This window comes from Canis lupus, chromosome 12 (genome assembly GCF_048164855.1).
Source record: "Canis lupus baileyi chromosome 12, mCanLup2.hap1, whole genome shotgun sequence".
In the NCBI taxonomy this organism is placed as follows: Eukaryota; Metazoa; Chordata; class Mammalia; order Carnivora; family Canidae; genus Canis; species Canis lupus.
This window is the reverse complement of record NC_132849.1, coordinates 20754653-20770116: the sequence shown is the minus strand read 5'-3', so window position 1 is coordinate 20770116 and position 15464 is coordinate 20754653. Positions and strand designations below refer to the sequence as shown.

General features: G+C 37.7%; 1 protein-coding gene across 7 annotated transcripts in view; it reads right to left on the bottom strand.

Annotated features, from left to right (window-relative positions):
• CTNNA2 (catenin alpha 2) overlaps nucleotides 1–15464 on the bottom strand; it is a 1079777-nt gene that overhangs the window by 733857 nt on the left and 330456 nt on the right. For all 7 annotated transcript variants that reach the window (XM_072769992.1, XM_072769991.1, XM_072769993.1 and 4 more), the window contains 2 exons: nucleotides 9842–9961; nucleotides 5928–6194 (listed from right to left, as the gene is read on the bottom strand). In XM_072769992.1, the coding sequence (XP_072626093.1) occupies nucleotides 5928–6194; nucleotides 9842–9961 (387 nt within the window). The remainder of the gene's footprint in view (nucleotides 1–5927; nucleotides 6195–9841; nucleotides 9962–15464) is intronic.

The following is a 15464-nucleotide window of genomic DNA, read 5'->3' as shown; positions in this document are numbered from 1 at the left end:
TTCCAAAGGCCATTAAATGAGAACCATTTCATAGGAACATGGCAGAGATCATTAAAGAGTACTAATAAGGGCGCCTGGCTGGCTCAGTCAGCGCATATGACCCTTGATCTTGGGGTTGTGAACTCAAGCCCCATGTTGAACATACAGCTTACTTTTTTTTAAAAAAAGTACAAATACAGTATTGAAGAACATATATAACAACTATAAGCCTTGAAAAATACCGACATAAATTCAGACAGGCAGAAAGCTGCTGAATTTGCCTGTTCCATCTTTTTTAGTACCTGAATTAGGAATCCAGAATTTCTTTCCCGAAGCTAAAAGGTTCTGCTTACTGGCTTTCAATGTTATGCATTTGGCCTCCTGCTTGCTAATTGCTTTAGGATATAAGTTACATCTCGCATTTTCCTCATCAGTGTGTTTACAATATTTTGCCAGGGCTTTCTCCTTTCTTTTCTGTCCTCATTCTAATGCAATACAGAGGAAACATCCTGTTCCTAATCTACTCTGGGTGCTCCCAGATGTCTGCAGTCGAAGGACTTTGTAGAATGTCAAAGAAGGAGAGGAGATCTGGGGTAAGCCTCCTTGATAAATGACTATGCTGATTTCCACAGCAAAAGGGAGCGTTAGAATTGGGAAGGAACTCAACAAGATGCTCTGTGAAAATGTATTTCTCCAAGTAGGCATTCCATCTTGCCTGTTGTTGGAGAGATCATAAAACCCTTGCAGAATCCCTGAGCCAGCCGGAATTCTGGTTTGTGGCTCCTTGAGGAGCATCTAAGAATTAATCTCACTATTCAAAGCTGTAAGAGTGAAGTTCGGAGGAGGGTATCAGTTGAAAACCTCTACTCCTGCAGCATAGATCTGAGGTCATGCATTTGGGCTTCTTACCTAAGATACCAGTACAGTACTCCAGGTTTCTACTGGACCTGCATTCCCACCTTGGATCCTAGAACCTAGGCCTGGGTTGTTCTTACTCTTGGGTGTCCAGAAACGGCCATGTCCCAGAAATGGGCTGGAGTCCTGGTATGAAGTGAGTTACCACCTGGACTCCTGTTTCTTAACTAGGTTCTTCCAACTAGAGCTTCTAGAATGTCTGTGCATACCTGGGACAAGCACAGTTAGAATAACCTTGGGACTGTGACCACTGTAGTGTGGAGATGCTCCCTAGGGCACAATTCTCCCATGGCTGCAGTTAGCCTCGGTCCCCTAACCTTGTCAGATGCAGAGTCCTGCTATCTCCATTGGTCTGTGATGCAGATGCCGTATGATGCTTTATGCTCACCTTCCAATACTTCTATCCCCTGAATACTAGGTAGGCGGGAAAACTAAAATTAGATCAAGTAAATATATTTAAAGAGAAAGAAGCTGGTAGCAAAGGGAGGAACAGAAAACAAGAAACTAGAGGGAGGAGGGTATGAAAAATCAGGTAGAAATAGGAAAGGCAATTTATGTAGAGTTGGTAGGTCATGGTGACATGTCAGCTAGCTCAATATGGCTGAGGCCAGACTGTCTTACTCTTCAAGTACAGATGTTTAAATCTTGCAAATTCAAAGTAATACAAAAAAAAAAAAGAATATGGTTAATACCATAAAGATTTCCTTTCTATTCCAAGGTTGAAGCAGTTGAGAACTAGAAAATAATAGCACATAGTTTTAGGGGTCTTTAAAGACTGAGACACAGTGCTACAGAGGAGGGACAGGAGTAGAGGTTAGATGATAAGGTTCAAAGAGGTAAGAACTAGTGAGGTCAAGACATGCAAGCAAGGACTGGGATTTTCTTAAAGAACTCTAAGGAAAATAGTTAAATATGAGAAAATGGTAAAAACAGTAGTCTTATGCTTTATTTTCTTTCTAGGCTGTAGCACAGAAATACATTTTTCTATAGACTGAGGGGATGGAACAAGTGGAGAAGAGACACTAAATGTACCAAAATTAAAAAAAAAAAAAAAAAAAAAAAGAATTACTAATCAAGCAAATGCCCAGGGCAAATGGGAAAAGTAAGAAAAGTTACAAGTAGAAAGCTTAAAGTTAGAGGACTCTATCTCTATCTTATCTATCTTTAATTATCTTATTTAAGAGAACATAAAAATTTTAAAAAGGGAAATAGCTATTAATTATAAAGACTGGGTCATGAATAGTGTTCATTTCCATTTTTTGAAAGTATCTTCACCTACAAAAGAAGCTTCAAAAAACAAGATACAGTATATGTTCTCTTTAAGATAGAAATTCTGTAGGGATAACTTTTAATTATCCTCTACCCTCCTGTTAAAAAGTTTTCTGGCAATCAAAATTGACATTATAACAGGATTTACTTCTGAGTAGTCATTATATTTTTTAAAAATTCTTTTTAGTATTCCTTAGTAGTTTCACTAGATAAAATTAACCACCTGGAGCTGCCACATTTTAAACGGAGACTGATTTTTCTATTGATTAGTGATCATTTTCTTTTTGCTGTTTTATCATTAGAGACTCTCTTGACGGTTTCAAGTTGTTAAAAATACTGTGTTTTTTTCTTCATTCTTTTGCTTCATGAATCACTACATCAACTATTCATGTAGGCAGAATAATAGTGCCAGAAAATAGGTCACCATGCATTGAGCCATAATTCTAACTACCAGATAGAAAAATCAGTCCTGTAACTTTATATAAGTTAATGTAAAAATACTAATTTTTACCTTGTTCTTAGTCAACCATCAAACTTTAAGTCACTTCTGCATCCTATCTTCCATAAAACTGAGTTTGGTACACTGGCAACTAATATGAAATGTGTTTCACATTCAACATGAGAGCATGCTAGCCATGCTGATGATGAAACTGTATATTTCTACATTTCTTCTCACTTCAGGATCTCAAACATTCTTTGCTTTTTAAAATCTCCATCGCATTGGCAAGCCATTAAACCAAACATCAGGAAGGGATATTGCCAGAAAAACAAGTCACAGGAAGTTTGAATGAGTTTCCCACCCAATGTGGTATTGATTTGTTTAATATCTGAAAATAGCATTTAGGATTCAAGACAGATGTCTGAATTCTAAACCAATTTCAAGTCAATATGCCTAGGGAATAAAAAAAAACCCCAAAGTATTCATTATGCAACTACAGAACAGAAATGTATAATTCTGTGACAAAGAGAAGGAGAACATTATTTTTAGTGAGAGAATTTCCAATATCATGAAGGACTATGTAGGTTTGCTGATATCAAATAATAGAAAATTTACAATTGGATATTTACCTACTATCTTGTCATATTCAATAATACTTTATTAGCATTACTACTTTTGAGAGAGTATTAAAACTTCATTTACTAAATTTTTAGGGAACCACACCAAATGGAATTACTATCTATAAATTACCAATTTACATGGCTCTACATGTTGATTTTTGTCAACCAATACATTTAATAATGAAATATTACTTGGTTAATATATTTAGCTAATATATAATTATTTAACATATACTTAGCATAAGAAAAATTATTTAGTATAATAAAATAGAGTAGTTAATATGCCATGTTCTATAAAAAAGTTATATTCATGTATTTCCTTCCCAAAACCGTATTCGTCTAGTGTATTGCTACAGTTATAAAACACAAAAAACAAAAAAACACCAGTTGAAAGTTTAATATATGTCAACATACTTTGTGAACAGATTTTTCCCACATGGCCTTAAGTTATAGTTTAGTTTATAGTCCAAAGCTCATACTACAATGATGCCTTGATTGTTAAGTTCATTTTGAGCAAAAGCGCTCATTGAGGCGATTCTAGATACACAGAAGGGAAAGCTGGAGTCCTCTCACTTGGGCAGAAGGTGGCAGCAGCTGAAGGGTCTGACTGTCTTTCAAGGGTGTTCTTTGTATGCTATGCTTCTACTCTATTACTAGGTCCTCATGGGTTTTATTTACTTTTTGACTGATTATAAAAAAAGCATTTGTGTCAAAATCTGACTAAATAATCCACCTTTTAACACATTTTAAAAAATACCATTTCATAAAGTAATTTTGTATTTGAGATTGTTTTGCAACTTTCTATTCTGTTTAACTGATTAGGCATTTTTTGGTCTAATGCACACTTTTAAAATTAATGTAGCATTATAATGTTTTAATATCTGAGTACAACACCTGCTCATTTTCATTTCCTTAATATTTGGGCTTTTTCACTCTTATTCCAGAAAGAAACTTTTATCATCACTCTGTCAGGTTGCAAAAGAACTCAGAATTTTTATCAGGATTGTCTAACCATTATAAAAATTAGAGTCAATAGTTTTCCTACCCAGGATCAGGTCATCATTTGCCTAAAAGTACAACTTACTACTCAGTGATTTTTTTTTCCCCTTTGGTCCTCCACATTTGTATCAGGATTATTTCTAATATAGGAAGTAAATTAAGGAATAAAATAAAGCCAACAAATTATTGTTCATTTTTGTCAATAGGATCTATTTTTCTTCTACACTTTTGCACTTGGGAAATCTATTGTCTTCTGTTATGCTTATTTTAAAACTGATAACCTTACTGAACTCTATTAGTTCCAATGGATTTTCAGTTGTCTCCTAAAGCTTTGTGAATTACATTTTAAGCCCCAATTTCTGCTGTAAATGCTTTAAATTATATTTAATTATTACAAAAAAACCTAGTGAACAGTATACAGTCTAAGCTATATATATTTTGACTAACAAAAAAGAGGAGACCCCTGTGAAAACTGCAAATGGCTATCTGAATTGTTATAATTATTCCTCCATTGTATCTCACAGCTTTATGTCTTTAGCAATCACTGTTTTGTTCCTGATCCGCTTTGCTAGTCAGTCATCCCCTGCCAAAAATTCATGTCAACAGATCCAAAAGCAAGCTCATCATCTTTCTCCATAGCTGTTAAGCAATCTATTTTTCTCTTATGAATTCCTGTAATAAGTGTTTTATCACTTAAAAGGTATTTAACACATTTTACTTTCCCATTTCCCTACAGGAAAATACAATCCGTGAAAACAGATACAGATTATTTTAAATCTTGGGCACCTGGGTACCTCAGTCGGCTAAGCATCTGTCTTTGGCTCAGATCATGATCCCAGGGTCCTGGGATTGAACCCCATATTGGACTCCCTCCTCAGTGGGGAGCCTACTTCTCCCTCTCTTATTCCCCCTGCTTGTGTTCTCTCTCCTGTCATATAAATAAATAGAATCTTTAAAGAAAAAAAGATTCTTTTAAATCTTGGTAGCTCTCACAACACATGTAGGCTCTCACACTGAATACAGGATGAACTCAGATGAATTCCAGCTTCCTATAGGTGGGCCTATATCCTGACCCAAGGAAAGTAAGGGGTATTAATTACATGCATCCCTCTCATTCACTTTGACGCCATCTTCCCATTGTTTCCCTCATTGAGACACAACCCCAGAAAGAGCGGGTGCAGAATGTGGGTCATTCATGGGTTCAACATGGGGTGCTACCCAGAGGAGCTGATTCTAGAGAGACAAGGATCCCATGTGGGATCAGAGGACAACAGAGTATGTCATAGATTTAAAAGGAAGACACTGAAGAAGATACTTCACCCAGTGTAACATAGAGGCAATCTAAACCTACACTGCCTATGACATTAGTCCTTTTAATCATCCACATGATGAACTGTCGCAAAAATAACTAGTGGTATTAATATTAAAGGTATTAAATAACTAGTGGTAAACTAAGAGTTTACAGGGTTTCTGCTTGCATAAGATCAGGTCCTCTTAAACACAGTTGTAAGATCCTTAAAATACAAGAAAACTAGGCTCTGCCCCTACGCTGGATTCCTAATAACAAACACATTATGTAGTTCACCTTATTATCACAAGCCTTGAAGAAGGGTAAATCCATGTATACTATTGTGGCCCTTCATCCCCCAAATAATTTCTTTCAATGCAAGTGTATACTCCTCTGTGTGCATCACTGGGATACTTACATCAAACTCATTCAGAGCTGCAGCCAGCTCGCCGATGCCTGTGTGGCCTTTGGCTTCATCAGTGGGCGAGGTAGCTTGAGCAGCATTGGAGATGCCAGCAATGGCCTCCTGGACTTGTTTAAATACATAATCTCGATTGGCTCTCGTGGCAGCAACATCCGGGTGGCGGAGAAATGCTTGGGAGGCTGTGTACAGCATCGTGGCATTTTTCTTCAGAGCCCCTCGGGCAGCTGCCATCTCATCCCGACAGTGAGGGTCCTTCAGCTCCTGTGCACGCAAAATAGGAAACTTGTCACATCCACAAAGGTTGCCACAGAAGCATTTGTTCTAGAACTCAGAGTCACAAACTAAGTTTTATAAACCATACTGAGTTTTATAAACTATCTATTCTCCCCCGTGCTTACTCTAGATGCCAGGACTTTGCATATAATATTCTTTCTGTATGAGATACCTGAATACCCCTCCTCTACCTACCCTTTCACCTGACATGGCCCATCCTCTTGGAGCATACTCCATCCAGTTTCCTAAGCTATACTCCCTTCTATCTGCTCCCACAAGCCCGTATCCCCTCCTTTCATCAAAATTTATTATACTTTATTGCATTTACTTGAACACGTTTCCCTCCTGTATTTTGTCTACTGATAGCAGGAAGCCTTGTCTATCTTGCTTAGCAGCTCTTAACTCATTAGCAGTGTTTGGCTCATAAAAGGCACTCAAATATGGTTGGGAAAAATGTAAAAACCAAGCTACCTTGTCAGTAGCTTGGTGGAACAGTGTTTGTTCTCAGCAGATAGAAAACCCAAACTTTAGTCTCTGCTACTGCTTGCCTCCCTATTCAATTACAATTACAAACATTGGCAATCAGACTCTTCTGAGTTTTGCTTAGTCCATCACTGCCTCTTCATTATCATTTCTGGAATAGTTTTTTTTTTTTTTTTTTTAAAGATACCTTTAATGGCAGCTCAGTCATTGAGTTTAGGGAATAAAAAAAGACCAAAGATGACTTGTCTTCCTAGTTTTGGCTGTCAAAATACCACCAGTGGGGAGTCTTTTGATCTTCAGCTTTAAAGAATATTGTTAAGAAATGTTCACATCATTTATGGAAATGTTAAAGACGGTGCTGCTCTCTGACACTATGTAGGATTGCCAGCTGAGGAAAAATCTCAGAATTTTTTTTCCAGCTTCAAATTATCATTAAACCACTGGGGTTCAATTTCTATTTGTTCATTCAGTCTGTAGTACATAAACGGCTTGGCAACAATGACATCCTCTCTTTTATTGGTCAAAATAATCATCAGAGAGGCACATTATATTTTTTATCTAGGACTGTAAAGACAAATTGACACTAAGTAACAATTAACTGAACCAACTGTCCTTTTTTGTTTATGTACTAACAAATTCATGCCAGTCAACGTAATTTCTTTTCTTTTTTTAAGATTTTATTTATTTATTCATAGACACACAGAGAGAGAGGCAGAGACACAGGCAGAGGTAGAAGCAGGCTCCATGCAGGGAACCCGAAGTGGGACTCGATCCCGGGTCTCCAGGATCACACCCTAGGCTGCAGGCAGTGCCAAACCGCTGTGCCACCGGGGCTGCCCTCAACGTGATTTCTAATTTGGGGTTATTTTTAGTCTTGGCATGAACACAAATAGGCAACCAACACCCAAGTGTGTTCTATATGCTAGGCAATAATCTAGGCACTGAAAGTAAGTTTCTCCTGACTAGTAATGAAGGGCCTTTTTAACTTCCAGAACAGAGGTCTGGAAAGTGCATATGTTACTTTATACTATACTTATAAAAAAAATCTAAACGTGGAAGTGAGAGATGGATGGAGTCTCTCCATACAAATATTTGAGGAAAGATTTGTTAATTACATAAAAAACCTGCAAACAATCTAAATGTTGAATTATGAATTTGTTAAGTAAATGACTGAAGCATCTATTTGATAGACTGTGGATATAATAGTTTTCAATAAAAATAGATAATATTTACAAGACAAATGAAAAAGCAGAACACAATATGCCTATTTATATACAAAGTAGGATTATAAGTAGAGTATGAAGATAAATAACTAAAAGGCATTATACCAAAATTGCACCATTTTTTCCCCTGAGTGGTAGAGTGTTAGGTGTGTTTTTCCTTCTTCCAATTCTATTTTTTCCCCTAAATTTTCTTGGAAGAGTCTAGCAGTTAATTAAAAACAAGGTATTAATGAAATAAATTATATGTGTGGGTATTATATAAATATCTCATACATTCCCATTGATTTTAATACCCAGCTATATATACTGATGACTGGTGTTTCCATCTCCAACCCACATCTCTCTTCTATTTGACATTTTTACATGGATAGCTCACAAGCATCTCAAAAGTCAATGTATCTAAATATGAAATCTTAATTTCCATACCCAACTGACCCAGTTTTCTCCATCTCTATAAATTCACCATCTACCCATTTGCTCAAACCAGAACCTTAGAACTCAACTGGTTGTTGCCACTTTCTAACCTGACACATCTAATTTAACATCAGGTCTATTTTCAAAATAAATCTTCTTCATTTCCACCACTACCAACTCATCAAGACCATCTCTCACCTAGACATCAGCCCCTCCCAACTATAGCTGCTCTCTACTCTTCTACTCTCCTTTGTTCAGCATATCTAAAATATTAAAATGTAAATTTGAGACCCTGATGCCATACTTTGAACTATTCAAATACTACCCACCCACTTAAAATCCAAAAATTAAAAAAAAAAAAAAATCCAAAAATTTTCCATGACTGAATTTCTAGGCCCCTACCTTTCTTGCCAATTGTCCTTTCGGTTCACTAGGATCAAGATTCAATTTTTTCTTTTTTCTCTTCAGCTGTTTAAATAAGCTACGTAGTTTTTTGGTCTCACATATGTGCTTCAGAGTAACTTCACTCCACCCATCTTATATTTTGGACTATTACACAAGATTCCACTTGAATTCTGCTAATTACAAAATACTTAAATATCATCATCTAAAATCACATCTCTGTCTCTTACACAAAAAAGTATTGTAAGCTTTTTAGGGGCAGGAACTAGATCTTCGTCAAATTTATAGTACCAGTATTCCTTCAACGTGTCAGAGATGAACACTCAACACATGTTTGTTGAATGGAACTTTCTTATTGGTCATAAACAATCTTAAGGCGCTAGGAATTGCCCCCAAATGTTGAATTCTAGGAACAGTCAAGAGGATGGGTGGAAAGGATTTTAACTGACCCCTCCACATTTGAAGAGGTTTTTTCCCTAGGGAAAAAATAAAAAAAAACATACCCTTGAGAACAAAACTCTAATGGTACTTAATGTGTAGAGCTGCTATCTTTAAAGGGAGACACAAGATCCCATGTGAGCCACCTTCATCAAAGTAACTCACACTCACCTGTGTTATATCCTATACCCGCCCCCCCCACCCCCGCCATTTCTCTTTCTGCCTTTCCTTGATTTTATTTGCATTGTCTTCCTGGCTTTCATAAAGGTTTCACTCAACATGCTGCATATGCATTGTGGTGTCTATGGGGCTAGGAAATAAAAAGTAAGGCAAGTAAAGAGGTGGTGTTCAGAGAGCATCCATAGCACCACACAAAAGTTTGCTATTTTTTTTTTTTTTTCAACTGGGGAGTTTTTCCTACAGTGGAAAAAAGGTTAGAATGGTCCCCATCAGTCAGACAGGAGGCCAGTGACCTATTCTAGGTAGGCAGGGGCCCGAGAGTACCCCAGGGTCCACAATGATATGAAAACTGGCCGATGTAGGACACAGCCTTTTTTGATCATAGGTTCTGAAAGCATTTGATACTTTGATAACCAGCAGATGAGGCTGATCTGTTGTTCAGGCCTGTAAAGGTAGGAAGTTACTTAAACATACATTTTCCAAAACTTCTCCCACCTGTTGTCTTCTTGCTGCTACATAGTTAAGTTTCACCATTTCTTTCCCAAACTCTTTAAAGCGATTTGCAAGGTCTTGCTCATTTGTAGCATTTTTGACAGCTTCCAGGGCCTCTTCCACCTGAGGTAATAAGAAACACTTATAAATGGATAGAATTGAAATATTAAACACATTGGAAATTGTAATTTGTAAAAAAATAAACAATTAGTATTTAAATAAAATAGAAGTACCCCTGATATGCATTTATAATCAGAATATTTATTCATGATACACAGAATACTTTGTACCTGGGAGACAGCTGCAGAACACTTGGAGCATTCGAACTATATTGAACTATTTTACTGGGTTATGATTCTGATAAGGAATACAGACTTCTAACTTCAAGTAGAAACATACAGGAAAATAGATCCAAGAAGAAAATATGGAATTTGAAAACAAATTCTAGAAATCTTCGGAGGAGAAAGTGCTTCAACAAAATCTGAAGGAACTCCTATAAATTTGAGCACACTTGAATCTGTAACCACACTTCTTGTCAACACCTCGGGAGGCCAGAACTAAAGGGACTGTACTTGTAAGCTGAGTCTACACCTCGCCATCCACTATAAAGAGGAGCTACTGAATCTGGAAAAAGCAAGAGAATTTGAAGTTTTGTTGCAGCTGAAGGTGGCATCAAGCACACCTTCCCAATGATGTGTCCTGCTTCCAAATTCCTGCCAACTGTGTCCTGAAACTTTTCCAGAGAGACCCTGGACTTCAGTTATGAATTTCACTAAGAAGTCCTTTATGAATGACTTGAGGAATGGGAGGTACTAAGCTCTCCTCTCCAGAATGATTTTAACTTTAACACGGTGAAGATTTCCACAGTTGGCAATGATTTAAGACTATAACACCTGTGGCCTCAATTAAAATTAAGATATTATGAAGTAACCGACTACATCATTGTCAGTCACGCTGCATTATTGTAGGAACAATTTTATCAGAGGAAATAACCAAGAACACAATTTGAGTGAATAAGACACAGACAGGTGTTTGCAAAATCAAAAGTTCTTCTATATGAAAAGGGAGCCTAGTAGAGAGGCTTCCACTAGTGCAGGCTTTTGATAGAATAGAAAAAAGAACAGGCAGCTTAGAAACAGTAATGTGAAATGCAGAAAATGGGGGCCTACCACAGAATTCTGATTAGTTCTTGTAGTTTGAGGCAAATCAAAAGAAAACATACAGGGAGTTCTTTGTTTGACAATGTAGAAAGCCACAAGTATCACTGGAAAAAGGACTGTTGTGTGTAAGGATGCTTTTTTAGAGACTCAAATCAAGTTACATTTTATGGTATGGAACGGGCCATATAAAGCATTTTCATAGTTTAATTAGAATATCATACCTCAAACTCTTTAAAACAACTAATCAGTAATGTCTCGCTTCCTAAATAGATTTATAATTATCTTAACATGGCTATCAACAGCATCACTGAGAGGACAGCTCTTGGCAGTAAATTTGTTCCTGCTGCTTATTTAAACTGTAAATCTTTCCTGAGGACATAAAAACTGGTTCCAGGGAAGAGCAAAATAATTATCTCTGAGGGAGCTAAATCTTGGATTTGTTCTAATATATATAAAAACTGTCTTCTTACCCATTATTAATCAGACCACTTTGGAGTATTGTGTTACACCTAACATTTTTTTCATTGGTTTTCTTTGAAGAATCCAGATGCTAGGTTGAATTTATGTTTCTAATTCAATCAAGTTTTTGTTTTTTTTGAGAAACACCAATGATGGAGTCTGTCTGTGTAAAGGTCGACTTAGCCATACTTAGAGTTTTAATCTAGAAGGATCTAAGAGGTCACCTAGTAGAAAGTTCTCACCATAGAAACATGGAAGAAATGAGCCCAAAGTTGGGTGGGGGGGGCGGGCAGTGAGAGAAGACAAATGGGATTGCTAAAGGGATATGAAGGTGAGAAAGAGAGTCACCAGGCACTTTTGATTTTTATATTCATTTGGACTTCTCAAGCTTTTATTTTTGAATAGAGCCAAAAATCTTTTTCTTTCTGGATGTCTGGGTTAAAGGAAGTTGACTCCATATAAGCCAAACAAACACCGTAAAAAGCAGTTCTTTTACAGAAGAAGAGCCTGGGCCACTTTTCCCAAAAACTTTCTCTACCTCTCTGCACCCCACAGTGTTAGATCTAAGTCAGTATGTGTGAGGAGGGCCGTGAGTCAGGCTGCTCTTGTCTGAACCCCAGCTATGCCATTTGTCTGCCTTGTGATCCATGTAAGCCATCCATACCATGGCTATGTATCATTGGCCTAACGATCCTAATTCAACTGGGACAGACTGACCTCATTCCAGGGTCCTAGTAAGGATATTGAGTTGAGAGGATTTTAAGCGACATTGATGAAAGTATTTAATAAGTCACATATAACTCTCTTATTAAGGATCTGGTTTTATCACTAAATTAAAAATATTATATTGGGGGCACCTGTTGGTTAAGCAACCTCTGACTCAATCTCAGCTCAGGTCTTGATCTCAGGGTAGTGAGTTCAAGCCCTACAATGGGTTCAATGCTGGGCATGGCTACTTAAAAAAAAAAAAAAAAAATCAAATACCTTGGAAATAGTAGTTGCCTAAGTTAATACATGAGTGGATATAAGATTCTATATCTTATTACTTTACTTGTTAGCCATGTACTCTGGTTTGGCCACTGGTATCTCAGTATCATCATATTTTATGTCTCTGCCTCCTAAAGCTGGCCTTCTTGATTAGATAGTCTTTTTCCTTGATAAGCTGCCCCTCCTGATTAAATTTTGTTTTCTTGTTAACAAGAAAATGATTTCATCAGAAAGCAAGGATGATTAAATGCTAGCGTCATATATTCTTAAAGTGTCATGTTTAATGAAGCACAACAGTAATATAGCTTATATTTCCAAAGTTATTTTCAGCTGGTGCAAGAAAAAATAACACTTGTCAGTGTCATTGAGTACTTAGGAGATGTACCAGACACTGTTCTAAATGGCTTACATATACCTAATTTCGTCCCAGAAAACAGCCCTTTGCAATTGATAGTTGTCCTTTTATTTTATTTTATTTTATTTTTTTACTTTATGGGAGAGAGATTGAAGTCAGAGTATACAGAGGCTTCCTGAAAGGCCTCACAGCAAGTGAGTAGGGGACCCTGGGTCTAAACCAAGATAGTTTGCTCTAGAGTTCATGCTTTTAACTCCCCAGCTCTGTTGTCTCAGTTTCCCAGAAAAGGATAGGTTTATAAAGTGGATGGGAGTTTGGGTTTGGATTCTACTGATCAACCGGTTACAAATATAAAGAGCCTTGCCCCATCTGATAAGTCTCTGGGTTTTAGTCATCCCACCTCTTTAATATCTTTAAAATTGGCCTCCTTTTCACAATACACCCTGCCATTGACTTCACCCAGCTTTTCTTTTATTCATTGGCCTGGATAATCTCAATGGTCTCTTCCTCAGTCCCCTTATTTGGACTCATCTCTCTTCTAATTCTTTCTCCACATTGCTACCAAAATTATTTATCTAAATCACAGCTCTGATTCTAATGTTTCTTGGTGGCTACTTGATGGCTCTCTATAATCTACACATAGAGCCCAAATGAATCATCATGTTCTCTGAGGCACGTGTATCTCCCTGTCCAACTTTCTTAGTGCCTCTCCCACCCTGCCCTCTATGCTCCAACAAGACAGAATCAATTATATTATTGAAAATACCCCAAATCCCTTCTCTTGCTCTCATGCCTTTGTTCTTTCCCTTGGTTTGTGAAGCTCTCTGTAGCTGATGTCTATTGTCTGACTTGAATATATCTTCTTTCGTATGGCGTGAGCACTCCCTTTGCATTCACTAACTACTCTTTCCCTGGGCTAGTTATCAAATCCAAATTCACACCTCTATCTGCTCTGTCAAAACATGGCTAGGCCTTTTAAATATTATTCCTTTCCCATTTGGCATGATGTTAAGCCTCGTTAATAGAGAGTGCTGGTTGGCAATCGAGGAGGGAAAGGTTTTGTTTCTTGGTTTTGGTATGCTCCCTCCAAAAGTTCTACTAGGCAGAAGTAGCCTCTTCACCACTAGGTGGCCAGCAGCTTCCCTTAGCATGGTCCACTTTGGATGATGCTATAGTGGAATGCTCCTAGTGAGACGCCTCTCAATGAGCAATTTTTCCTTGATGCCCTAAGGGCAGATTTCCAGCAAGTTCTATTAGCTTGTGTGGAACCTCAGTAATCTCTCTGTCATCAAGTGAAGACGTAGGAAGATCTATTCTTGGCCCTGGCTCAGGGTGATGGGGAAGGTCTCCCTGAAGCACTGTATCTCAGTCCTTGGGGTGGCAGCTGCTCCTTGTATTTGCCATCCTTATGTTTTTTAGAGCTCTCTTTTTGTTACTCGGTCTCTTATGACTCTAATCTGCTATTGGGAGTTAATGATTCCTCATAATAAACTCTCCTTGCTGAAATCACTGTGTAGTTTCAATCTTATTATTTTATTATTGCACAGAATGATACATCCCCCAACTCTCCTAATGGGACCAACTTATTTCCAGTCACCCTCAACTTTTAGGCCCCAGCTTAGGCTTGGGCTTGTGACCCCAACCTGTTCAATCTAATCCAAGAAATTGGTCTGGGAAACATAAACCTCATTCAATTTAATGAGACTCAATCCTGAGACCTCCTTCTCCCAGGCACATCACCCTTCCTCATTTCTTTTTAAAGATTATTTATTGATTTATTGATTTATTCCTGGAAGACACACACAGAGAGGCAGAGACATAGGCAGAGGAGAAGCAGGTTCCTCGCAGGGAACCCAATGCAGACTGGATCCCAGACCCCAGGTTCACGCCCTGAGCCAAAGGCAGATGCTCAACCACTGAGCCACCCTGGCGTCCCCACCCTTCCTCATATTATCTTCAAATGACCACCACTATAATTTGGTTGAACTGATCCTATATGGGGCTTAGGGGATGGTGAAGGAAAGGAATAAGTGCTAACCAAATTTTAAAAATCAGCACATCTCCTTCCCTCTCTAATTAACTCAGAGATAAGCACCTAATTCACAAGTCAACAGACCTAACAAGACTGTAGAACTTTCATTTTGAGCTACCAGGGAAGAGAATTTACTCTTTCATGCTATCCTTAGTCTAGGAGAGGAAAATCTTGAAAATGGTTAGCAGCTATTTTGAGACTGTGAGATAACACCTGTAGATAAGAGGGCCCTTTGTGAAGAAAAGGAGATAGAAACATGGTTCTTGTCATATTTTTGTACCTTGATCAAGCCTTGCCTGAATCTAAATGCCTCTAGACTTCTTAGTTTGGCGACCCAATATATTCCCTTTTTAAAGTACCAAGTTGAGTTGGGTTTCTGTTATTTAAACTGGAAAACATCCTAATTATTATGATTTTCTATCATTATAGGTGAGATTACAGCAATATGCACATTTTCCCAACTTGCACGGCTTTCTTTCTTAATGTGTCCCCTCCCCCCCCAGTAGCCTATAAAGCTTTGAAGGCAGGGGCTGAGACTTATTCACCTTTAAGCTATCTAAGCACAGTGTGTTGTATATAGTTGGCATCCATAAGTATTTCTTGAAATGATAACTAAATACACAAATAAATTCC